A 22,775-nucleotide genomic window follows, 5' to 3' on the forward strand; every position below is an offset into this window, starting at 1 on the left:
ATCTGGTCAAACTTAGAGGCCAAAGTATGTATGTATGTGCCTTAGAAAGAAGAGAAAACCCGACTGAATTAATACAAAATTCCATAACAAAAATTAGGCTAGATAGTCATAAATACAAAGTTTCAGATTGACAAATTGAACCATAATCCACCACCACGTCGGACGACCTTGTATGTAGCCTCACGACTACAGAATGAAGAATTTACACGATTAATTGATCTTAAACCCAGCAACGTGTTCTGTGGAATCGCTAATCCCAAAGAATAGTCAGTGCCCTCAACCATTTTGGCTTCTCACCCTTCGTTTCAATTTCCATTTCGTCCATCCTATTGCACAACTCTGCATCTGCCTCAATCTCCTGGAGACTGGTTGTCATATCAATCTCACTGGCTGAAAGAAACCATGGATCATTTCTTCCGACTGTGAGTTTATGAGCCAGCCACAGCAGAATGAAGATGGGTATTCCAATGTAATTTGTCAAAAACCCACTCAGGCTCCAGTCTCCGGGGTAGAAAACAGTGAAACCGTTTGCTAGCAAGAGAAAGCTGAAAAGGAATATGGCTACCCATGAGCCATAGGGCTGAAAGCGGGATTTGTAGGGAACAGTCACGCCCTGGACCTGGCAGGCCTTGCGGAAACGGAAGAATATAATGCAACAGACTATCCAGGAAGTCAATCCAGAGCTATTGGTGACGCTGACAAGCCAATTGAAGACCTTTCCGGCCTCGGCGCGTACGTTCATATATGCCAGCAGAAAGAAGCTAGCACTGGCTATAACAGCGTTAAGAGGTATGCCGCTTTTTGTGCATCGTTTGAACATTTTCGGGGCATCTCCAGCGACGGCAAGAGAATAAAGAGTTCGACTGGAAAGGTACAGATAGGCGTTGCTCGCAGACCACGCGCTCAAAAGAATCCCGACGTTGATGATGGAGGGTAAGACCGCATAGCCGGCTTCACGAATAGCGATTACCCAGGGAGATGCATTGGCATTGCCAGCGCCTGAGAGCAATCCTGGTGCATCAGAACGACAAGTAATACCGATTGCAAGTGCTCCGAGGATATAGAAGAAGATCAGACGCCAAAAATAGCGGCGAGCTGCCTTTGGTAAGCTTTTGCGAGGATTGTGCATTTCACCGGCAGACTGGACTAGCATTTCCGGGGCAAAATAAAAGGAGAATCCGGCTATAACCCAGCATTCAAGAAAGGCAGTGAATCGCCCTCCTGCCCCGGGTACCAGGTACTCGTTGACAAGGCTATGCCCGTCCCAGTTCCTGAAGCCGACCACCCCTTCATCGCTACCTCCGCACATAATGACTAGAGAAAGGATGAGAAGCCCGACTAACATTACGACTTTGACCAACGTAAGCCAGAATTCGGATTCGGCGTACACACGCACGGGGAAGAAGCCCAGAGAAATAATCACGAGACCCATGATAGTAATCCAAGCCGCAATTGGCACATTGTTCGGCCAGTAGTCGATCAGCAGGGTGCTGACGGTAACCTCGTATGGAATAATGAGGGCAAAGCTGTAGAAGTAGAGCCACCCTAAAGCAAACCCGATAGAGGGGGATAGATAACGCTTGCAATTGAAGGCCATCGAGCCTCCGGCGACTGGCAAGTATGCTCCGATTTCGATGATGGCTGTGAGAATAGCATAGGCCAAGCAGGACATCAAAACGTAGCATAGAAACAAGAAAAGGGGGCCGCCAATAGCAAGGACCTCGCCGGTATTCACCAGCAGGCTGGAGCCGATGCTGCCACCAATGGCTATCATCTGGGCGTGTCTGGGTTTGATTTTCCTCTGCGTGCCATTGCCGTCTTGCAGCTCAAACTGCTCGGCTATCTTGCTGGACTCGACTCGAGACATTTCGGTGTCCCAGGCGCGGGCAGATTTCGCATCAGCATCGTAGGGTTTGGGCTCGCTGTTGAGATCCATTGCAAATCCAAAGGACAGGTCAACGTGGAGATCCTAGCGTGGCGAGCAAGGAGAAAGCTGGCTCCCTGGGATAATATAGCCCGAAGCGCGGCCAATGCCATGATAAGCAAGGCGCCCGAGATACAGATGTCCGTGGCAATAGATGTCTCTTTGGTGTTTATCTGACTCTATCGCGACGGCCGCAGAATCGGGCAAGTCTCCCCAGGGCGTGCTCCACCCAGCAAAGTTTCGCCACACGTGGACTGATAAGCAACCTCGCCCTCTATCAGTTGCTTCTTTCCCTTCACGACGCGCTCGCTGCACTTCACCAGCAGGCATATTGAGGCCAAACTGCCGTTGTGCTAGGTATTCTATCCGTCTAGCGGGCCCTCGTGACCCGCATTCAGCAAGGAGTCAAGTCATTGTACCGAATAGGCAAGTAATGCAGGCGCTCTAGCCCAGCATGGCGACGACGTCGGCAGCAGACCTAAACCGCATACAGAGTCGCTCATTTGGAGGATGTGATACGGTATCTACTCTGCCCTGGATCGAGACCGCAAGTGCTGACTGGCCCAGTGCCGGGCTCGCCACGTCAAGTGCGACGAGGGCCTTCCGACCTGCGCCATGTGCGCCGTCTTAGGCGTTGCTTGTGGGGGCTACCAGAAGTCACTCTTTTTCGGCGAGAAGGGCTCCAGAACTGGTGGTGGTGGTGAGGAGGTGCGTTTCAGGCGGACTGTCCTCACTGAAGCCGAACGGGTGAGCATGAGCCGAAGCCTGACCGCAAGCATTCCTCCAAGCTCGGCCTTTAAATGGATCCTGCAGCTAGAAGACGAGTGCCAAAATATTTCTAACTCCCAGGAAATTGCCATCACTCGAGGTCCTTTTGGGGTATTTCGATCTGTGCAGCGCTCGCTTCCGCCGGTCGACAGTCCACCTTTGATCCCAGCCGAAGAAGCTACCAGCGTCCCATCTCAGCTTGAGTCGCAGAACACTGATTATTTCGAAATTCCGCCTAATGATGATGGGCACAACTCCACATACGATACAGAGCTTGTGGGTGCATTTCTAGACGAGCCGCAGCCAGCCTCAGACTTGCAAGTTACTGAGCTTTGGACCAACCTCGCAAGCAATGACGATATTCAAAGGTTCCCTGACGAAAGCCACGTCCCAGAAGTTGAAGAACTAGTTTCCGGTCACCTCCCATTATTCTTCCAGCATTACTCACACCCACAATCCTCTTCCTCCGGGGATTCTCTTCTCTCGGTTTCTGCAGTCAACTCTCTTATTTCTGTGCTTGGGGCCCAGAATTCCGCACCTCCCGATGCCACATTTTTGCTAAAACATTACTCTGCCAATGTTCTCGGCTTCTACTCGCCGTTCCGTGACGCCAAGACACCGTGGCATATTCTTGTTGTCCCTCAGGCCAAAAACTGCCTGGCTTCTCTTTCGATTGGCGAGTGTCCAGACCATGCAAGCCTTTGTACATTTTACGGAGTCCTGGCAATAAGCGCCCTGAGCTTGAGCAATATCATGGGCTCTCTAACCTGGATGAAGAATCAAGCCAAGCTGTACAGGCAGCGAGCCCGAACCCACTGCCAACAAATGATGTCTTCTGCGTATGAGGTGCCCAAAACTGCCAAATACAAATCCATTCTGATGGCTCTTGTGACAATGATTCAACTGGAGCTGGCGACTTCAAATCGAGACCAGTGCGAATGCTACTTTCTTGAGGCTGAGAAGTTCATTCGTCTGAGGGGCCTCAACCGGAGAAAGTCCCGCAAGGTCCGCCTGCTGCATCATTGCTATGCTTATGAGCGAATAATTTGGGAAACAACAACTATATGTGACCCCAATTCAGCCCATCGTCTTCACGTCCGGACTGTAGTCGAGACGAGTGGTCTAGTTACACATTGCCAGGATAGCCCAACATTTCGTCTTCCAAAGTGGAAGGATCTAGAGCAAGAGATATTCACAGTAAGGAGCTTAGAGGAAGCAGAGAATGATCTACTATCGGAGCAGCTTGGTATAATCGTCGCAACCTTGTATCCCGAAATTTTCGGAGTCCCTGAGCCGTTCGTCCTAATTATGTCCCTCATTGTTCGACTCGGAAGAGAGAAAGATGCGGCAGAAGCACAGAGCACTTCAGATCCGCTTGGCCTGGCAGACTTTTTGCGTTGGGCAAAGCTCATCGAAAAGGGTATTACAGATCTAAACAATCTGGATCCGGCTGTACGAAACGTTGGAATGCGCCATCGTGTCGTTGACCAGCATCAACTAAATCGTGTATTAACCGCCCTCCGGAATGCGATTGAGATTTATTTTTATCGAAGGATCTACGAACACGAGGCTCCCAGGCTCCAACAGAAGATCGAGCTCATTCGTGATGCATTGTTTCGAGACGGGACCGAAAGCTCTAGTAGCCCCTTCGGCTCGGCGCAATTGATATGGTCCGCATTTATTGCAGGTTGCGAAGTGGAAGATTTGCAGATGCAGGCATCATTTTCAATGTGGTTCGAAGAGTCGGCGCGGAAGAGTGGTCTAGATTTCTTCAGTGACGCGGTGCAGAAACTACACAGGGTTTGGAAGATAAAGCAGAGTTCAAATGGGCAAAAACTTAAGTGGATGGATTTGATGAAGCGAGCAGATGGTTAAGAGCTACCATAACTCTCTCAATTCCTTCAGAAGCAAAATTCCTTGTCACGAAGAATAAATGTCCGAGTATTATCAAGGGAAATGAAGCCCTCGGCCTTCATTCGGAGTTGACTTCGATAAACCCCCAGGCTGTACCGCCCTCTCCGTCTGCGTCGACCAGCAATTCCCTATTTTTCTCTCCCCCGATCCTCGTTGCGCGGAAACCTCCCCAATGCTTCACCAACAGAACATGGCCCACCATCCGGATGCTGTCGGGCACAAAAGTGTTCCCAATCATCGTGTTTCCTTGCCCTCGCAACGAATTTTCACCGGTTGTCGTGTCCTATGTACGTCCCCGCGACGACATTGCGAAAGCCAAATCACATATCGTCGTTCTCAACGCAACGTCAGTGGCTACCACGGCCATACAGACGGGTTCCACCGTCATTAGTTCTTTTCCTCGGGGTAGAGGCCCAAGCTTCCGTCTTTGAGCATGATGGCAAGACTTGTCTTGGGGTCGCGGATGATATACGTTCGCCGTTTCCAGGGACATACACCAACTAAGCTGAGACTCCAATAACTGGGCAGCTCTGCGCTCAGAGATGCCACCGGCGATGTAGTGCGGGAGGGTGTATATATTGCTTCGTCGTCTGATGGTAATGACGACATTTTGTCGTTTTCTAGTATAGAACTTTGTTAATTATGATCAACCAAATGTTTCTAATATACAGGAGAATGGGTTATTTGGCCACGACTCACTGCACGTGCCGAATATACGAGTCTCTGAAGCGTATCTAGAGGTTAGACAGATGTCTGGAAAATAAACGGGATACAACATGATTACACGTCTACAGAAGGATAAAATTTACTTGCAGAAAGTCTCGGTATGATCCACAGAATGTTGCCCTGGTATAAGATTATGCCCGCCACAGACTTCATCTGCATGTACCTCGGTACTTTCAACCCCAATTAATGTGCACCACTCTTGATTGATATTCCATGAGGAATCATTTTCTGTCACTGGCTTATGCTGGGCTCTCACTAAGCACTTACTAAGGCTACCGCTAATCCTATGCTGCGCCTGTCAAATCCTTGATATGAGAGGCAACAGCCCCGGCAACCTGCTTGGTGCTGGATTTTCCACCCAGGTCTGGCGTGCAAATGCCTTTGCTGCACGTCTCCTCTACGGCTCGAAGCAAGGTCTGGGCTGCCTCTTTTTCGCCAAGCCAGTTCAGCATCTCCGAAGCACACCAGAGAGTGGCGACAGGGTTTGCGATACCCTTTCCAGTAATGTCGAAGGCGCTACCGTGGACAGGCTCAAAGAGAGATGGGTTCTTGCGGGTCGGATCGAGGTTGCTAGATGCAGCAATGCCAATAGAGCCTCCGAGTGCAGCAGCTAGGTCAGACATGATGTCCATGTGCAAGTTAGTCCCGACAATGGTGTCGAGCGATTTGGGATTAACGACCATGCGAACGGTCATGGCGTCGACGAGCATTTTGTCACAAGTCACGTCCGGATAGTCCCTGGCAACCTCAGCCGCGACTTCATCCCAGAGCACCATCCCATTCCGCATAGCGTTGCTCTTGGTGACTACGGTCAGCAATTTGCGAGGGCGACTGCGAGCGACATCGAAGGCAAAACGCATGATGCGCTCAATACCCACACGGGTGAAAATGGACAGTTCTGTCGCCGCTTCCCAAGGCTGACCACGGTGAGTGCGCCCACCTTGTCCGCAGTATTCACCCTCACTATTCTCACGAACCAAAACCCAATCGATGTCGCCCTCCTTTACACCACGAAGAGGGGAAGGTACGTTAGGGAGACTTTTAACCGGCCGGACGTTTGCGTATAGCTGCATAGGCCCGCGGATGGCCAGGAGAAGGTTCCAGAGAGAGATATGGTCCGGCACGTCTAGTCCATCAATATCAGTACAAGGGCACGTTCACTTCGGACCATGACGGGACAGGTATATCTACCAGGTGCGCCAACAGCGCCGAAGAGGCCGGCATCAAATTTCCTGAGAATATCAAGTCCATCCTTAGGCATATATTCTCCCGTCTTCTTGTACCGTTCGGTGCCCCAGTCGAGCTCAGTAAACTCCATCTCAAAGGTCTTCAATATTTGTTGCATTGACTTCAGCACATCAATTGTAGCATTCACTACCTCCTGTGCCATAATATCAGCGACCGCATCCGTGAGCAGGGGCAAGAGGTGACGAATCAACCTACCGGTCCAATTCCATCTGCCGGAATGCTAGCAATTTTGTATTTTCGCATGCCGTTGGATGCCATTGCGCCTAGGCAAGTAGTATGGGACTTTTCTCTGGTAGGGTTTAATTCCAGCTTAACAGGTTTATGAGCTTAGTGGGCGCAAGTGGGCATGAAATAGAATCCGCATGAACGGAAGTGCAAGCGCTACGCTTAATCGTTTGAGCGCTTTCAATGCAATCATCTTGCTTTCAGCACTATGATAGGATGCAATGCCTAATCTTGATTGTCGACTTGTTAGCCCTACGACATCCGACAGCAGTGGCAAATCAAACTTGAATTGGTCAAAAGTTCTACCGCAGGCCGAGCCGCGAAACGTCTGAGGGTTTCCTACGACTAGGGTTAGGTATATCGCGGCTCATTGTTCAACCGCGTGTTCCAGGTCGCATTGCTTCAAAATTTCCTCGGATTGCTCCAAATACAATTATATTTTTTTTTTCTGTGGGTTACCTCACTTAGAAGATGACAAAGTGAGTAATGAGGCAAAAAGTATGCGCCTAAACTTTTTGCCGTCTCGTAAACCCTCCACGCAAAAGCGATAAAAGCACCCAATATCCTGATATTGCTGCAAGGCTTAGCCAACAGCCCGAGCCCTATTTCGCTTTATTCTAAGAGGAGGCATTGTGTGAAGGAAGATGCATTCATCTAAACCCTTTATTCTATTCTTCAGCCCCGTGAGACACGCGGCCTCGTTTTATAGAAGCTTGCAGGGAATTGCTCATACGGAGGTGGTTACGAGCAAGAGCAGAGACGAGTTCTTCAAGGATGCCGCGGGCAAGTACAAGGACATCTTTGCCATCTACCGCACATCTGCTAGTAATGCTGTGAATACCCGTCTTCTCCGCCCCTAATTCGAGTTGCAGCACTAACAAAGTATTCCATGCAGGTGGCTGGCAAGTTTGACGCCGAGTTTATCGAGCATCTGCCGCCCAGCTGCAAGTACATTTTCCATAATGGCGCAGGTATGTAGAGAATCAACATGCTCACACGAGAGTAGGGACGATCGGGTTGATCAGTAATGTTTAGGATATGACCCAATCGATACAAGTGCGTGCGGAAAAAGGGGCATTATTGTCACCAATGCCCCTGATCCGGTCACTGATGCCACCGCTGACCTGGCTATTTTCCTTTTATTGGGCGCGCTGCGACAGCTAAACCCTTCTATCTTGTCGCTGCGAGCTGGAAATTTCAAGGAGGGCCTCGATTTCGGCCACGACCCGCAGGGTAAAACCCTGGGGATCCTTGGGATGGGGCGAATCGGCCGCGCGACTAAGCAACGCTGTGATGCATTCGGTCTGAAGACCATCTACTACAATCGTAGAGCTCTTCCATCCGAGCAGGCAGCTGGTGCTGAGTATGTCTCGTTCGAAAAATTGCTCATTGAGAGCGACATCATCAGTATCAATGTACCACTAAATGCAAACACCAAGCATTTGATGAGCGCAGCGGAGATAGCCAAAATGAAGCGCGGAGTTGTCATCATTAACACAGCACGCGGTGCCATTATTGACGAGGCTGCCATGGCCGATGCACTGGAGAATAACCATATTGCTGCTGTGGGCTTGGATGTCTACGAGCGGGAGCCTGAGATCAATGAGAAGCTTATGAAGCAGGAACGTGCTCTGGTGGTGCCGCATGTTGGAACTCACACCACAGAGACTCTGGCAAAGATGGAGACGTGGGCAATGGAGAATGCACGGCGAGCGATCGTAGGTGAGCCACTGCTGTCGCCTGTTCCGGAAGCCTGGGATGACCAGAGCTGGTAAGTGGCATGTTCGATGTCATTCCCTTTGACGTATGCCGAGCTGACCTATGTTATAATCAGATCTCTTCAAGGTCGGAGCTAGGCAGGCCCTCACCTGAGTTGCATCAAATTTCGCTGACAGACATCACACAGACCAACGCTAGCATCATCCGCGACATATTCCAGGAGGTTGCTGCAGCGTGTCCCGATGCATTCTGCTGTGTTGTTACCAACCCTGTCAACTCAACAGTACCTGTTGCAGCCGAAACCCTGAAGCAAGCAGGTGTGTTCGAGCCTACGCGTCTCTTCGGCGTCACTACACTTGAGGTCGTCCGTGCTTCCACCTTCGCCGCACAGGCTCTGGGCAGTGACGCTGATCCAAAGGCTTTTCGAGTTCCGGTGATTGGAGGTCACAGCCCTATATCGTCAGGCACAGCCCCCGGTAAGACTCGATGATCAGACTCTGGCAGCCGTCATCAACCGTACGTTTTTCCTCCCGCTTCTCCTCTTCCCCCTTCCTTCGTGCAAATTCTCAAACGAGCCCCGTTCGCTTATGTTCAAAATTCAGGCGTGCAATTCGGAGGCGATGAGAATCGTCAAAAGCAAGCAAGGTGTGGGCAGCGCTACTACCTGCATGGCTTATGCTGGCTTTCGCTTTGTCAAGGCTATTTTGCGCGCCATGAACGGGGAGGCTGTAACAGAAGAGGCATATGTCTATCTACCGGGTATCACAGGGGGGCAAAGAGCTTGCTGCGGAGCTAGAGGTAGACTTTTTTGCCGTGAGGGTTATCTTGGGAAAGACTGGGGCAGTCACGGTCGTACCTGTTGGCGAACTAGCAAGCAGTGAAAAGAAGCTCCTGGAAGTGGCCACTCGTGAACTCAGGACAGATATTGCTACAGGGCTATCCTTCATGTCATGACTAGGAGTGAATATACGGAGTAAATAACAGATCCATTCATTCATCAATGCATTACAATGATTCAAACCATGGCAGTCATTTTGTTCCCACCCACGTGTCAGCTCATCATCTGAATTAAATTCGAGTCTAACTCAACCTCTGAGCTCTATGTAATGCAACTCTGTGCACTGGTTTACTTCGGGAATCTGCCCCCGAGGCTTCCAATATCAAGGTCCTGGACATATTTATATGTTTCTTGGGTTGTACTCGCGGTTTAGCTGTTCCCGGGTTCTACGCCATACTGTAAAGATTGTGGACTGGGATCTTATAAATAGAAGCTATCCAGTGGATTTCTTTTCCTTAAATAATATTCTACTCTTCTTCGACAATCACTACCACCTAAAATCGCCTAGCGGACTCGACGAAAAATCCAACAAGCCTCGCGGGTGTCCACCATCCGGGCTGAGCACTGCAAGGTCCCGCCTATCAGACCAGCAGCCTTCGCCATGTAGCAGCCTCATAAAGATTAACTTCTTTTCGTCGCAGCTGAATGGCCAATGGTGCAACTGCGCCCTTCAGCTGCGTGATTTTTACGACCATGTGGAGAACTGCAGAGTTTAATTGTCTGCTTTGTATTGCATGCTTATTTTTTTGCGTCGACTTAGCCGATGTGCTGCTGGTGCTGGTGCTGGCGACATCTTCATATTCCGCGATGTATCTTTAGCTATCTCATTCACAGCCTACATTGACCACACGTGCGGTCGCTTATTTTTTCCAGCATTCCTTGAACTGGATCAGCGCCTTCGTTTTGCCTCCTCTTTGTTCTTTCTCTTCGAGGAGCGTCCTTAGCCTCCTCGGTAACACAAGCCAGAAGAAAGAGCAGTTTCTTTCACGCAAATTCATCGCATCTCTTCATAAACAGGACCAGTGCTGCCTACAACGTACCTCACACACATCTGAAATGGCTCCCATTGAACTCAGTCGTTCGTTATCGCAAAGCCATGATGACAATGATCCCACCACAGTTATCTCAATTGACGCGGTACGATAAAAAAAAAAAAATACCACGTGCACATCCATTGCCATGACTGTAATGCTGACATAGTAACGAGTAGAGCATTTTAAAGACCCTGATGAGCCAGCAACACAAGAGCCACGCTTCCACGGATCCCACTGTCCTGGAATGCGACATCCATACTGGCTGTCATCGTGCACAAAGCACTCCTAGCGACCAACTACAACAGCAACGACCCCTTTCACCAGCGGGTATGGAGCAGACAAGTCCGAGCAGCGAAGAGGACGACCACGGCGACTACGAACACCTCAAAGAACTTTATCGAAATTGCCATTACAGTACCAAGAATCGCTATAGCTATCTTCTCGACTGCGCTCCTCGAGACCACCAGGACCCTCAAGACCGTGATCATCCCCAAAAGCCATACCATCGCCATCTGCGACTTCCAGACAAAGACGCCAAGGCCCTACAGCAAGAGTACTACAGCACCCTGCACTACCCCTCGCATACACACCGCAGCCACAGCCTTATGCTTGAATTGAGTCCCGCCGCAATTACTCTGATCTTGATCTCGCTGCTGCTGATCTCTATGATGCTTGTCGAAGCGGTCGGCGCTGTATATAGATTACGAAACCCGTCGTCGCCATCATCATCGTCTTCCCCAGACGAAGACAGCAACAGCCGGAGAAGACAACGAGCAAAACGGCCCCAACCTCGTGCTGCGGATTCGCCTAGTGTACAAAACGAAAAGGCATTTGAGGAGGAATGGGTCTGATTATGTCGAAACCGTCATTCCTTATCATTTTTTCTTATTTCTTTTCCCCCTCATTTACATGTTGTTTTAACCTGCGTTGATACCATCTTGTTTGTATGATAATTGTAGAAAATACAAGGTACGTGTCTGTATCATCTTGGAAAGTACATGACAGCCAAAAAGAAATATTAATCGAAGTCAGCGCAAGCGTATATAGTTCCCAATACGAAGACCCATTCAAGTCTTAACCTCCGAACAAAGAGAGAAAAGCCAAAAAATGAGGCTATACAAAAATAGCCGCCGAGAGCCTGGAGAATATCCGCGCTAACCCTCTTGCAGACACTTAGTCAGCAGCCCTCTTTCGGCTAACTTATCGACGGCCCGCACAACCTCAACACAATTTCTGCGAACTTTTTCAGCACTCGACAACCCATTCCTTTCGACACTCTTCACGACAAACAGTCAACAAATCAATCAAAATGGCCAAAGTAAGCCAATCCGCAGACTTCATTGCACACGCAATCAGAAAACTAATCTCCGAAAACCCAACAGGCTAAGAAGACCGGTGACACCATCTCCAGCCGTTTGGCTCTCGTCATGAAGAGTGGAAAGGTCACGATGGGCCAAAAGTCCACCCTCAAGTCCCTGCGATCTGGCAAGGCCAAGCTGGTATGCATTGAATACTATCAGAAAATACGGACGAGGTTCCGAGCTGACGAAAAGGCAACAGATCTTGATCGCTGGTAACTGCCCTCCTCTTCGCAAGTCCGAGCTTGAGTGTAAGCCTTTTTTTCCCCCTTCCTTGCTCTTTAGTGTTCTTATTCTAACTCCAATTCAGACTACGCCATGCTTGCCAAGACCCCTGTCCACCACTTCAGCGGCAACAACGTGAGTATTTATCATGTCCCAGTCCTTGAATAAAAAAAAAAGAAAGAAAAGAGAAACCGAGATAGATCGAATACCCATTCGTCGTATCGCACTTCGGAGGCAATCTCCGTTGCTCAGAGAAGAGTGCTACATATTTTTTTTTCTTGTTTCTCTTCTGGCACTTGATTTCTTTCACATCCTCAGACAAGGAACTGTTGTTTCTAGAAGGGAAACGGAAAAGGATTTGTTAGACACTCGGAGAGCGGATTTTGCTCGGAGAAGGGATCTCTTTAGTTTTTATCATTGATAAAAACGAAGGGATTCTGGAGAGCTTTATACTAACGATTGCAATAGATTGAGCTTGGAACTGCTTGCGGTAAACTTTTCCGGTGAGTCTAATCTATATCTATCATTTCGTTCTATGCGCATCTTGCTAATATATTGTTCCTAGCTGCTCTACCATGGCCGTTCTCGACCAGGGTGACTCCGACATCCTCGCCCAGGAGGCTTAAAGCATTTCTCTCGATCACGCCAAAGAGGCTGTCAACGTTGGACAAGAAATAAAATGCTTCGGGTTGACCCATCTTGGTAATTTTTCCTTAAATTACCTTTTGTGATTCTATCCCATGACATGCTGCATGTCTATGTTCATGTCGCCATCCATCAATTCTTGTATAATGCCGGTAGCCGGGAGAAGAGCAAGGTCTCAAAAAAAAACAAAAAAAAAAACAAAAGTTCTATGACTTTTTTTTTGCCATAATAATATCCTCTGTTATGATACCACGATAAGCAATGTCTGTTTTTTGTTCTGTTAATATTGGATGAACTTGTATCAAGTAAGCAATCATCGTAGAGATAAATCGTAAAGCTTACTACAGAGATACGGATCACATTCATTACCTTGTGTTTGATAGCGTGCACGCAATAAGGAAGAAGATTAAGTAAAGGAATTATCAGATTTCTTTGGAAATTCCTGCCTCTTTTATACACCACTCAAAACGCCATTTTTTAAGAATAGCCAAAGGAAAATCAGAAATCAAGATGATATCACCCGTAGGAACAGAAGATGGCAGGAAAACTTCTTTTTCTCCATAAAAAAGAAGAACAAGGAAAAGAAAAGAAAAAGAAATCAAATCAAATCAAACAAGGAAATATACAACATGAGTGAAACTTGCAACATTAAAAAAAAGAAAAAAGCAAGAATCAGATCAGATCTTGACCTTTTCCTGCTCCTTCAAAGCCAATTTCACCAGATCCGCAAAGACCTTACTGAAATCTTCCTCATCCTCTCCATCCGCATCTTTCTTCTTATCGGCCTTGCCGCTCTTCTTCCCGGACTTGGACGTCACCATCACCACACTTGTAGGACGCTTGGTGGCTCCGGCGGCACCAAGCTCGGCCCGCGAAGCAACAAAAACATAGGGAATGCCGTGGTCTTCGCACAGAACAGGGATGTGGCTGATAACGTCAAGGGGAGAGATGTCGGCGGCAAGAATGACGACGCCAATTGGCTCTGTGATGGGTGCGTTGGCTGCTGGGATGGCGCTTTTGCGGAGGGCTTTGACGACTTCTTTGACTCCGCGTTTGAGGGATTTGTTGACGGCGGCTACGTTTCATAGGCGTTAGAATAAAGTTTGAACAATGTACAAAAGACTGGAGGGGGAAAAACGTACCCTTCTTAACGGTCTTGAACACCTTCTTAGCGGTCTTGTCCTCGGCCAGAGGGTTTGCGAAAGGCACCAGAGCACCAATCGGCCGTTGCTCTGTTGTTGCGACTTCAGCAACTTCGATCTGTTCCTCCTTCTTCTCCAGTCCTTCCAGCACTTGTGCAGTGAGCTCCTTCTCGGCGTTTTCGGATAGCTGCTGCTGCTTCTTTTCCTTCTTGTCTTTCTTGTGCTTGTGAACACCGTCTGTCTCGGAGCGCTTCTTCTCCTTCTTCTCCTTCCTGTCCTTCTTCTCGGATTTGTCCTTGCCCATTTTCAATATTTTTTATCGTCTTCTGCCCGTAAATAAAAAAGGTTCTATATCCGCTGCGGGCGAGGGTATGGACCGTTGTCAGGCAAATGGATTGATTTTTATATGCGGAAAAGCGAAAAAAATGTTTGGTCTAAAAATTAATTTGGTTCTCCGCACCGAACTTCGTCTTGCTTCTTACTCGCTGCCGCCTCACCTGGCGCTAGTCCTGATTGGGTTCCAAGCTTCTCTTCCGCGTCCAGCGAGAAAACAACAACCTTGACTGAACAATCGCAAATTTGGACAGAAAAAAGAAAACCATTATTTTACTGCTCGCTCCTTTTTCAGGGCGGGGCCGCCTGAATATTCAACAATGGCCTCGAACCCGGCATTTCGACAGTCTGTCCGGCAGCCACAGTCCGTCAAGAGTGGTCAGTCTTAGTATTCTCGACGTGTGGCCACTATCTATCTAACAATGAGTCAGATTTCGAGAACGAGGAACTCCGCGTCCAGGTGAATGCTCTGCGCTATGAGCTGGACAATCTCAAACAAGAGCGCGATCTTACCGAATTGCGCCATGAGAAAGAGCTGCGCGACCTACAGCTCCGAGCAGATTCCGACTTTAGGAAAGCCCAGGTAAGTAGCCTTTTTTTTTTTTTTTTTTTTTTTTTTTTTTTTTTCAGAAACTTGCATTTGTATTGCATTTGTATTGATATCTCTGGATAGAGCGCGGAAGCCGCAAGCAATCGAGCAACCCAGAAGAGCGAAACTTTGGCGAAAGAGCTAAAACAAGTCCAAGAGTCAACACTCAGCGACAAGGCGGGCTTGGAGCGACGGATCCGCACGCTACAAGACGAGAAACAATCGCTTCAAGAAGATATCACTGAAGAACAGGCACAGCGATCAGACCAGGAGAGACAGTTTAAGCGGCAAATCAACGAACTCGAGACTTTGCGCGTCACATTAGCCCAAACACTGGAAAATATGCAGAAGGATTTGCAAGATGTACAAAATAATGCGCATTCTACAACCACACAATTGTCGCAACTCGAAAGTCAGGTTGCGACTCTAGAAGCTGAAAATCTGCGCTTGAGAACCGAGGGCAGCGGAGCTGAAGAGCTGGCCGTACTGAAAAGAGAACTTTCCGAGCAAGTCTCGCACATCAGGAACCTGGAATCTACGAATCGTGAGCAATTGACAGAGTTGCGTCATCTACGCAAAGTGCAGAGAAATGTTGAGGTCGTTGAGGAACAGAAGAAATCCCTTGAAAACCAGCTACAACTGATGGCGAATTTGGAGACGGAACTTGGAAACGTGCAGATTCAAAAACGAGTCCTGGAAGATGAGCGCAGATCATGGACCAGCATGCTCGAATCGAATAGTGATTTCTCCGGTTTCGACTCCCCAGAAGCAGTAGTAAAAGCGCTTGTGGAGGAACGGATCGGAAAACTCACTCTAATCGATAAGCTGGGCAGCCTGGAGCCACAACTTCTGGAAAAGGATGAAATTATCCAGAGCCTCGAAAGCGAGAAGCGCCAACTCAGACAGGAAATTGAGAAGCTTCGTACCACTGCATCTGCTCCCGGTGGAGCTTTGGATACTCGTGCTAAACTCCGGCTGGAGCGTCAGCGTGCACTAGCCGTGAAAGAAGTGGAATACCTACGTGCACAGCTGAAGACATTTGATACGGAGGAACTAACTATGCATGAAGAAGGGAGTCATTACGACGAGCACAAAACCCAGCAAATCGAACAATTGGAGAAACTTGTTGATGAATATCGCGTTGAATTGCACAAAGTACATGAAGAATTATCAGCTCTCGAAAAGTCATCTTCGCAGGACGAAGACGCAACTACTGCTACCACAGCAGCATCTCGAGGAGTCAAAAGACCTCTATCACCGGCAGATAGCGATGCGGAATCCGAGCGAATCTCGATCCTCTCCCGCAAGAACCGTTCACTTCAAGAATCACTCTCAAAATCCGAACAAGCCGCCAAAGTCCTCCGTCACGAACTGGACGCGACCAAATCCCACCTATCCACTCTCCAAGAACAATCACGCACCCGAATCCTCGAGCTACGAGCCAACCCAACCTCCGAAGCCGAGAACCTCAAAATGACAACCCTGCGCGCCTTACAGGCAGAAAACCGCGATCTACTAGCCCAACTGCGCAGCGACCACGCCAAAGTACGCGTCATCCCCGTCAGCACGCTAGACAGCCTAAAACTCGAAATGCAAGACCTGGAACGCACCGTTGCCGAAAAGGAGAAACGCATGCGCCGCCTCAAGGAAATCTGGACTGCTAAATCCTCCGAGTTCCGTGAAGCCGTTGCCTCGGTGCTAGGCTACAAGCTAGATTTCTTACCCAACGGTCGCGTGCGAGTTACTTCCATGTTCCACTTATCGCCCGCATATCGACACGGTTCATCGTCTTCGGGCTCGGGCTCAGGAGCACCGGCAGTAGCACCAGCTGGATCTGGAAGTATGGGCAACGGAGAAGAGAATTCGATTATATTTGATGGCGAAAACGGGACGATGAAGATCTCCGGAGGTCCCAATAGTTTGTTTGCGCTTGAAATTAAGCATCTAATCAAGTTTTGGGTGGAGGAGAGGAAGGATATCCCCTGTTTTTTGGCGGCGATGACACTTGAGTTTTATGATAAGACTACGAGAGCGGCGAGAGTCTGAAGTTAATATAACTATATATAAAGTAATAACTACATACGTGTGCACTTTGTGGATGATAGTCGTTGATTATTTCTTTTCGTCGTCCTTGATCCTAGTATATGCTGCATAAAAAGAAGTTGTTGTCCACGTTGATACTCAGCTAATTGTAGATCAGGACGCTCGCCTACTACAAGATACGAGTTTTAGTTCGCAATCAACTACTTATTTCTGTGTATGTGCATAATGATAATTAAGCGACTAACACTGAGGGAGGGCTAGGTTTCCATATATTCAACAAATCCAAAAGAGCCAGAAAGGGGGGGAAAATGTGAAGGTGTGCATGCAATCAGGCCTGGTGATCCCTTCATTAATAAATATCGTTGCACAACATGTACACAGGGCCGACCATGTCCAACTACCAAGCTCGAAACGCGAGAGAAGGAACGCTGCACTGTAAGAAAAAAAAAATAAGTTTTGAAAAAGCATCAATATGTATGTGTGACAAGGCGTGAACATCGATCGTGGTATTAGACTGCAACGTATTTCCCGGCAACTAGTTTGCGCGCTGTGTGCACTTCTTTCCATGTAGTGCTTGTCGACGCTGATGTAGACGTTGCAGCGCCTTCATCAGCGAACGGGTCATGTTCCGCAGCAGCTAGCGCTGCGCTTTCGGCGACACTCAGACTTAAGCGAGATGATGAATCGGTTGTATGGTGCTCGAATTTCGCTTCGACCTTGCCTTGGCGTGGCCAGCTGGCTGAACTTGTAAATCGGGCCAGGAATTTCTCTTCTCCTCCGGCTCGAACTTCTAGTTCAGGTATTTTCCATACAACTGCAGATTGCTTGCGGCGAAACAAGGCGCCTGTGTTGGGGTACATGACGGCGCTTGTCGCACGCACCACTTCACGAGGTTGCTTGGTGATTTCATCCTCTGAACTAAGGTTCAAGTTGACCGTGATCACGACATTCTTCAAAAAGATCGAAGTCGACGCGACAGTGCTCATGAAGGCCGGATTCACAGAATAGAAGACGATAACGCTGGCCTGAAACTCTTCAATGTGCCACACCGGCCTAAACAAGACTGGCGAATATGATGACAGATTCGTGGGCGCGAGATGTAATTGATACTTGAAGGCAACTGTCGGAATGGAGCGAGCAATTTTGTCCAAAGTGACGTTGTATTCTCCTCTTTTGTCGTCATTAGTCGTAGATACTTCAGTCACAAAATGAGGGTTTGCCGCGACTTTTTCGAGCAAGGCAAAGTTGTCTAGGCGAACAGTACTTTCGGACGTAGTTGAGCCCCCCGTGGCATTGTATGCCAGTGCAAGTTCACCAACGACGAATGACTTGGTGACGTTACCACTTTCAAACCAACTGTTCACTGTTTCAATTATAGATGCATTTAAACCAGGCTCATGCAGTTCTGGATGAGAAACAGGGCCTGATATAGCATGCAAGGTGTGCGAAGAATGGATTGACGTCGTGTCTGACATCGCCCGTTCCTCATGGGATGGGCTTGCTGCTGCCTTAGACAAGGTGGCTGCTGCTACTGGAGTAGACGCTTCGGGTTCTTCACTAGGAGAGGTAGCTGGTAATGTACGAGACACTGTTGGGGGGAGAATTTCCGAGGCTGTGGATGGTGCTATAAATGCCGTGTTCCGTACATCACGACGGCCACGAATAGTGCTCGCGTTTCGTCTCATCCCAGACTGCAAGCCTTGCTATGTGATTGTCAATGGGACTTATCATCGAATTACCACTTCAGGGGCAGCCGAGCTTACCATGCGTAGAGTATTTGCCATGTCGTCCATGGCCTGCTTGGCTTGAGTTTCATCCTCATGAATTGGCTGATCTCGGATTGTCAAATTGAGACCAGTGTCATCGAGCCTAGAAACGTTTGACTTAGCACCAACTCCCACCAGTTTACACCTGATAGAACATACCCTGATGCTTCTCTCTGGGCCTGCGTAATATCGTCAAGAAGCCGAGGCCTTTCAGAATATCCTTCCGAGTCCACCTGAACCTGCAACAACCCATATAAATTAGTGAATAATATACGTAGATTTAAAATTTTACATACCTGATTCGTTGCCGTTGAAGGAAGCTCAGCGGCAGTATGAGTGGATGCCAGTCCGTTTGTAGTTGCGATCGTTTCTGCTGTTTCTGGGATTGGAGTAATAACGGTGGAATCCTCAGGTGCATGAGTATCCCGACTTGCAGGTATTGTACCAGACGGACTACCTATGGATTCGCTAGCGATACTGTGAGTGTCTCGGCCTGGAGGAGTGGATGGAAGCTGTGCATGCACATTCTGAGATGAATCACCGCGGCGGAACCCGAAAGCTGGCCGGCTTTTCTTTTCAGAAGATGGAAGTGACATGCCAGAGCCTAGGACGACGCTCTTTCGGCGGTTCATCACGGTGCCCAACCTGCGGAGACCACCCATCCTTGGCGTATTTCTGGGTTCGGGGACTAAATTATGTCAGTATCTCTCAAATCAAGACGATGGCTTGGCTGGAAGTACCTGGCGGAGGCTCACGGACAACACGACCTGATCGGTTTGAATATTGGCTGGCTGCATCATCTTGAATCGGGGGAGGCGGAGGGAGTTCAGCAACATCACTATGCGCAGGAGCCGGTGCGGCAGCGGCAGCAGGCACCGTATTGCCTCGGTTTAGTGTGGGTTCTCGTCCTCCATTTAATCTTGCAGCAAATGTTTTGATCTCGTCCTCTGTCTGCACATTCAGCAACGCATTCAAACAGCTTTCTGCGGTTTGTCGAGTGCGTTCAATTTGATCTGTCTCGTGGGTCTGCAGCTGAGTAAGAACATCTCGAAGATGATTGAGTCTGCTCTCATCAATGGCTTGAAGCTGTTCGAAGACAAACGGAGCCCGCGATTCCCATTGTTGAGTAGCCTCGGTCACGGCAGAGGAGGCTGCTGCAATTTTGTCTGCTCCCCGAGAGCCTTTCTCCTTAGCCTTATCTAACTTCTTCTGCGCGGTATCCAAGCTTTTTGCTAGATTTGTCAAATCAGCTTGTACGGTAGGCATTGAGCTGAGCTCCCTGTTTTTCGATCCATAATCTCTCAGCGGCCTTTCCACGTCATCTTCAATTTTCGATGCGAGCACTTCATGAGAAGCGGCAAGCGCTTCGGTAGCGGCAGTTATGCGATTCCAGGGTAGTTGGAAAACGCTAGAGCGAGTTAGCGAGCGTAGTCTCGCGGGTTAAACCGACTCCATTCCACTTACCCCAGAGAGGCACCTCCTTCTAGTTGCGGCCTTCTGGCGAGTTTCCGAAGGCCTTGGACGTATGTTTCTTCAATACGCCTCCGTTCCTGCACGGGGTATTTCGGGTCAGCTCGGACTTTGCTGATGGACGAGGGTCTCGAGGCGCGGAACATACCTGTAGCCAGTCCGCAATATCGGCGTTGACCTTGTTGATCAGACGAATGCGGTCATTGAGGACGGTCGTGGCCTGGTTCGGCTGCAACACAGTCTGTGGGATGATAGAGTGTGTTAGCGCAAGCGCTCAAAGTGAGAAGGACATGAATGATAATAGCATGTCTGTCAACGTACCAACAATGCCGGATATTCCTGCCTCGACAGTTCCATAGCTGCGACCGCTGCTACAGGGGCGCCAAGCACATAATAAACAAGAGAAGGAGACAGCAAGGTAGCAATACACCAACAACAAATACTCGGTGAGAGCTCTGTTCAATATTGTGTCCGAAGACGACGCAATTCGCAGGAAGGACGTCCGGGAAGTTCGCGGCTCGTCACTGACTAGTTAGTTAATAGCGATGGCTCCACTGCGGAAGCCGCGATGGACGAATTAGGGAAGCACCTAAGCAAGTTGCAACTTCAGGTCGTATTTTCCTTTTCCCTGGGCTAGTTCGACGTGCTCCCTGCAGATGGATAATCAATCAGAATAACAATAACAACAATAAGCGGTGCTAACACTCAATATTTGCTGTCGCGCGCCACCCCGGACTGCTTTCCCTTACGTCACAGCTACCAAGCGCCCTGATTGTCCAATCAGCGCGCACCTGGAATGGTAACGTAACGTCCTGTAAATCTCGCCGTCAACTCTCTCTCTCTCTCACACATCACCATGCCCGACGACTGGAAGGCCGCCCTTGGTTTTAGCGACAGACTGACAACAATCCAAGCAATGTGAGTAGTCCTACTGCGCGGTGTCTTTTTTCTTTTTCTGTAGTTCTCATCGTTGTGCAGCACATCCGCCTATCGCCATGCGTCGCCCTCTGCAAGCTTTGCCGAAGCTCAGTCGCATGCTACCCGTTATGAGGGCGAAGCCTACAACAAAGCTGTCTCAAAGGTCCGGCCTCGCATTGTGAAAGGCATTTGACATTGTCTCGTAATGGACAATTGCTCACCGTGCGAGTAGCTAGAGTACGATTCTCTATGTCAACAAGCAATCGACGAAAGCGAGGCCCAGTATTCGGCTGCGCCAGTAATCGGTAGCCCCAAAGCCCGATCAGACGAAGAAGATGAATTCAATGTGAATGATACCATTGTAATTGGTGCATATAAGCGCTGTATACACCACTTTGATGGCTTGATGTCTACTATTTACCGCTCTCGGTCTGCCGATGGCACCCTGGTCGCCCTAAAAGTCACGACTCCTCATATGATGGGTCCTCCACATGACTCTAAACGAGAAGCACGTCTTTTGCGACAGGCAAAAAATAGATATGTTATCCCCCTGCTCGAGACCTTTGACTTGGTGGGTGGTCGGTTTATATTAGTTTTCCCTTATATGAGATACAACTTTGAAGAGCTGCTTCGTCAGGATATCCTGACGCCCTCTCAAATCAAGTCTCATTTGAGGGATTTATTCAACGGGTTGGCACATGTGCACCAGCTCGGTATTATCCATAGGGATGTTAAGCCCTCGAACATTCTGTTGGCAACCCCGGCAGGACCAGCATATATATCTGACTTTGGCATCTCATGGATGGAAGGTGATTCGGGCTCAGAACCAGCAACACAAAAGATCAACGATGTCGGCACCACCTGCTACCGGCCGCCTGAAGTTCTGTTTGGCTCGAAAGATTATAACACAAGCTTGGATTTGTGGGCTGCTGGCTGCGTAGTAGCAGAAGCAGTGGGTGTGCATCATCGCCAGCTTTTCGACTCGGGAGACCTTGGTAGTGACCTTGCTCTCATTCGATCGATATTTACTACTTTGGGGACTCCAAACACTGGGGTGTGGCCGGTACGTATTGACATTGCACCTCCTCGGACATTGCTTGCTCTACGTTATCTGACGGTTTTATAGGAATCGGCAAGGCTTCCAGACTGGGGCAAATTTGAGTTTTATAAATATCCCGCTAAGCCGTGGGAGGAAATCCTCCAGGGAGCGTCGTCTCAAGGCCGCGACTTGGTCAGCAAGCTGATATGTTATGAGAGCTCCTCAAGACTGACGGCCACACAGGTACGCAAATTGTCGGAGCTTTAGAGAATGATGCTAACGATGTTCAGGCTTTGGATCACCCTTTCCTATCGTTGCAATAGACTAGACCATCGGAATTTGAAGGTGGAGTGATTGCTGAACAAAGTATTCAACGATTATATATATCTGGCTCTTTGTGAATTTCACGTAAGCTGCATTATCGTATAATGTATATTCATATATCGCACTTCTATATTTATTTTAGGCAAAACGCTAGCCATACCCACCACAATGGACCCAAGTCACGTAAAATCTCCGTTCCATCTACGAGATATAGAGATAGCTATCATTGTCTTCCACCAGGACACTTGCCACAACATTTGCTTTCGAGGTAACTTATCCTAGCTAGCATCATCTGTATTATTAATATTGTGTGATGATAGCCGGATCCGCGACGCTCCGACAGCGCTTGTATTGAAACAGACAGCCAATCCGCGCTCAGGCGGGAAATGAACAGCCTCTTTAGCCAGGGAATGGCTGCTGTATTTTTCGGTATGGTATGCATTACATTAGCCTGATTGGGAAATGCAATTGTGCCGCACGGACGAACTCGGGCTGATGATTGGCCAGTGTTTGAAGTGCTTTGAGCC

General features: G+C 48.8%; 10 protein-coding genes across 10 annotated transcripts; 6 read left to right on the forward strand and 4 right to left on the reverse strand.

The window, feature by feature from the left end:
* Positions 1 to 250: 250 nt before the first annotated feature.
* On the reverse strand, positions 251 to 1,936 carry UA08_00892 (hypothetical protein; the record flags this gene model as incomplete). The annotated part of the gene is made up of 1 exon (XM_020260748.1): positions 251 to 1,936. One exon carries the CDS (start codon positions 1,934 to 1,936, stop codon positions 251 to 253), a length of 1,686 nt encoding a protein of 561 aa, XP_020124448.1.
* Positions 1,937 to 2,539: 603 nt separating this feature from the next.
* On the forward strand, positions 2,540 to 4,567 carry UA08_00893 (hypothetical protein; the record flags this gene model as incomplete). Its single annotated transcript, XM_020260749.1, has 1 exon — positions 2,540 to 4,567. The coding sequence occupies one exon, from the start codon at positions 2,540 to 2,542 to the stop codon at positions 4,565 to 4,567; it is 2,028 nt and encodes a 675-aa protein (XP_020124449.1).
* A 1,049-nt stretch (positions 4,568 to 5,616) lies between these two features.
* Positions 5,617 to 6,838, reverse strand: UA08_00894 (putative tartrate dehydrogenase/decarboxylase TtuC; the record flags this gene model as incomplete). The annotated part of the gene is made up of 3 exons (XM_020260750.1): positions 5,617 to 6,458; positions 6,524 to 6,713; positions 6,776 to 6,838. The coding sequence occupies 3 exons, from the start codon at positions 6,836 to 6,838 to the stop codon at positions 5,617 to 5,619; spliced, it is 1,095 nt and encodes a 364-aa protein (XP_020124446.1).
* A 611-nt stretch (positions 6,839 to 7,449) lies between these two features.
* Positions 7,450 to 9,478, forward strand: UA08_00895 (hypothetical protein; the record flags this gene model as incomplete). Its single annotated transcript, XM_020260751.1, has 6 exons — positions 7,450 to 7,638; positions 7,701 to 7,776; positions 7,841 to 8,576; positions 8,651 to 9,000; positions 9,029 to 9,252; positions 9,293 to 9,478. The coding sequence occupies 6 exons, from the start codon at positions 7,450 to 7,452 to the stop codon at positions 9,476 to 9,478; spliced, it is 1,761 nt and encodes a 586-aa protein (XP_020124447.1).
* Positions 9,479 to 10,418: 940 nt separating this feature from the next.
* On the forward strand, positions 10,419 to 11,247 carry UA08_00896 (hypothetical protein; the record flags this gene model as incomplete). Its single annotated transcript, XM_020260752.1, has 2 exons — positions 10,419 to 10,499; positions 10,573 to 11,247. The coding sequence occupies 2 exons, from the start codon at positions 10,419 to 10,421 to the stop codon at positions 11,245 to 11,247; spliced, it is 756 nt and encodes a 251-aa protein (XP_020124791.1).
* Positions 11,248 to 11,705: 458 nt separating this feature from the next.
* On the forward strand, positions 11,706 to 12,605 carry UA08_00897 (60S ribosomal protein L30-2; the record flags this gene model as incomplete). The annotated part of the gene is made up of 6 exons (XM_020260753.1): positions 11,706 to 11,714; positions 11,779 to 11,895; positions 11,957 to 12,005; positions 12,065 to 12,114; positions 12,448 to 12,482; positions 12,545 to 12,605. 6 exons carry the CDS (start codon positions 11,706 to 11,708, stop codon positions 12,603 to 12,605), a joined length of 321 nt encoding a protein of 106 aa, XP_020124792.1.
* Positions 12,606 to 13,301: 696 nt separating this feature from the next.
* UA08_00898 (hypothetical protein) lies at positions 13,302 to 14,070 on the reverse strand (the record flags this gene model as incomplete). The annotated part of the gene is made up of 2 exons (XM_020260754.1): positions 13,302 to 13,699; positions 13,767 to 14,070. The coding sequence occupies 2 exons, from the start codon at positions 14,068 to 14,070 to the stop codon at positions 13,302 to 13,304; spliced, it is 702 nt and encodes a 233-aa protein (XP_020124789.1).
* Positions 14,071 to 14,419: 349 nt separating this feature from the next.
* UA08_00899 (hypothetical protein) lies at positions 14,420 to 16,734 on the forward strand (the record flags this gene model as incomplete). The annotated part of the gene is made up of 3 exons (XM_020260755.1): positions 14,420 to 14,477; positions 14,531 to 14,682; positions 14,773 to 16,734. The coding sequence occupies 3 exons, from the start codon at positions 14,420 to 14,422 to the stop codon at positions 16,732 to 16,734; spliced, it is 2,172 nt and encodes a 723-aa protein (XP_020124790.1).
* Positions 16,735 to 17,240: 506 nt separating this feature from the next.
* Positions 17,241 to 20,324, reverse strand: UA08_00900 (hypothetical protein; the record flags this gene model as incomplete). Its single annotated transcript, XM_020260758.1, has 8 exons — positions 17,241 to 18,434; positions 18,495 to 18,600; positions 18,657 to 18,736; positions 18,794 to 19,185; positions 19,238 to 19,905; positions 19,962 to 20,047; positions 20,116 to 20,208; positions 20,289 to 20,324. The coding sequence occupies 8 exons, from the start codon at positions 20,322 to 20,324 to the stop codon at positions 17,241 to 17,243; spliced, it is 2,655 nt and encodes an 884-aa protein (XP_020123854.1).
* Positions 20,325 to 20,823: 499 nt separating this feature from the next.
* UA08_00901 (hypothetical protein) lies at positions 20,824 to 22,247 on the forward strand (the record flags this gene model as incomplete). The annotated part of the gene is made up of 5 exons (XM_020260759.1): positions 20,824 to 20,885; positions 20,946 to 21,048; positions 21,118 to 21,948; positions 22,012 to 22,167; positions 22,215 to 22,247. 5 exons carry the CDS (start codon positions 20,824 to 20,826, stop codon positions 22,245 to 22,247), a joined length of 1,185 nt encoding a protein of 394 aa, XP_020123855.1.
* Between the last annotated feature and the right edge of the window lie 528 nt (positions 22,248 to 22,775).

The sequence above is a fragment of the Talaromyces atroroseus genome, assembly GCF_001907595.1.
Source record: "Talaromyces atroroseus strain IBT 11181 chromosome Unknown scaffold_0, whole genome shotgun sequence".
NCBI classification, from domain to species: domain Eukaryota; kingdom Fungi; phylum Ascomycota; class Eurotiomycetes; order Eurotiales; family Trichocomaceae; genus Talaromyces; species Talaromyces atroroseus.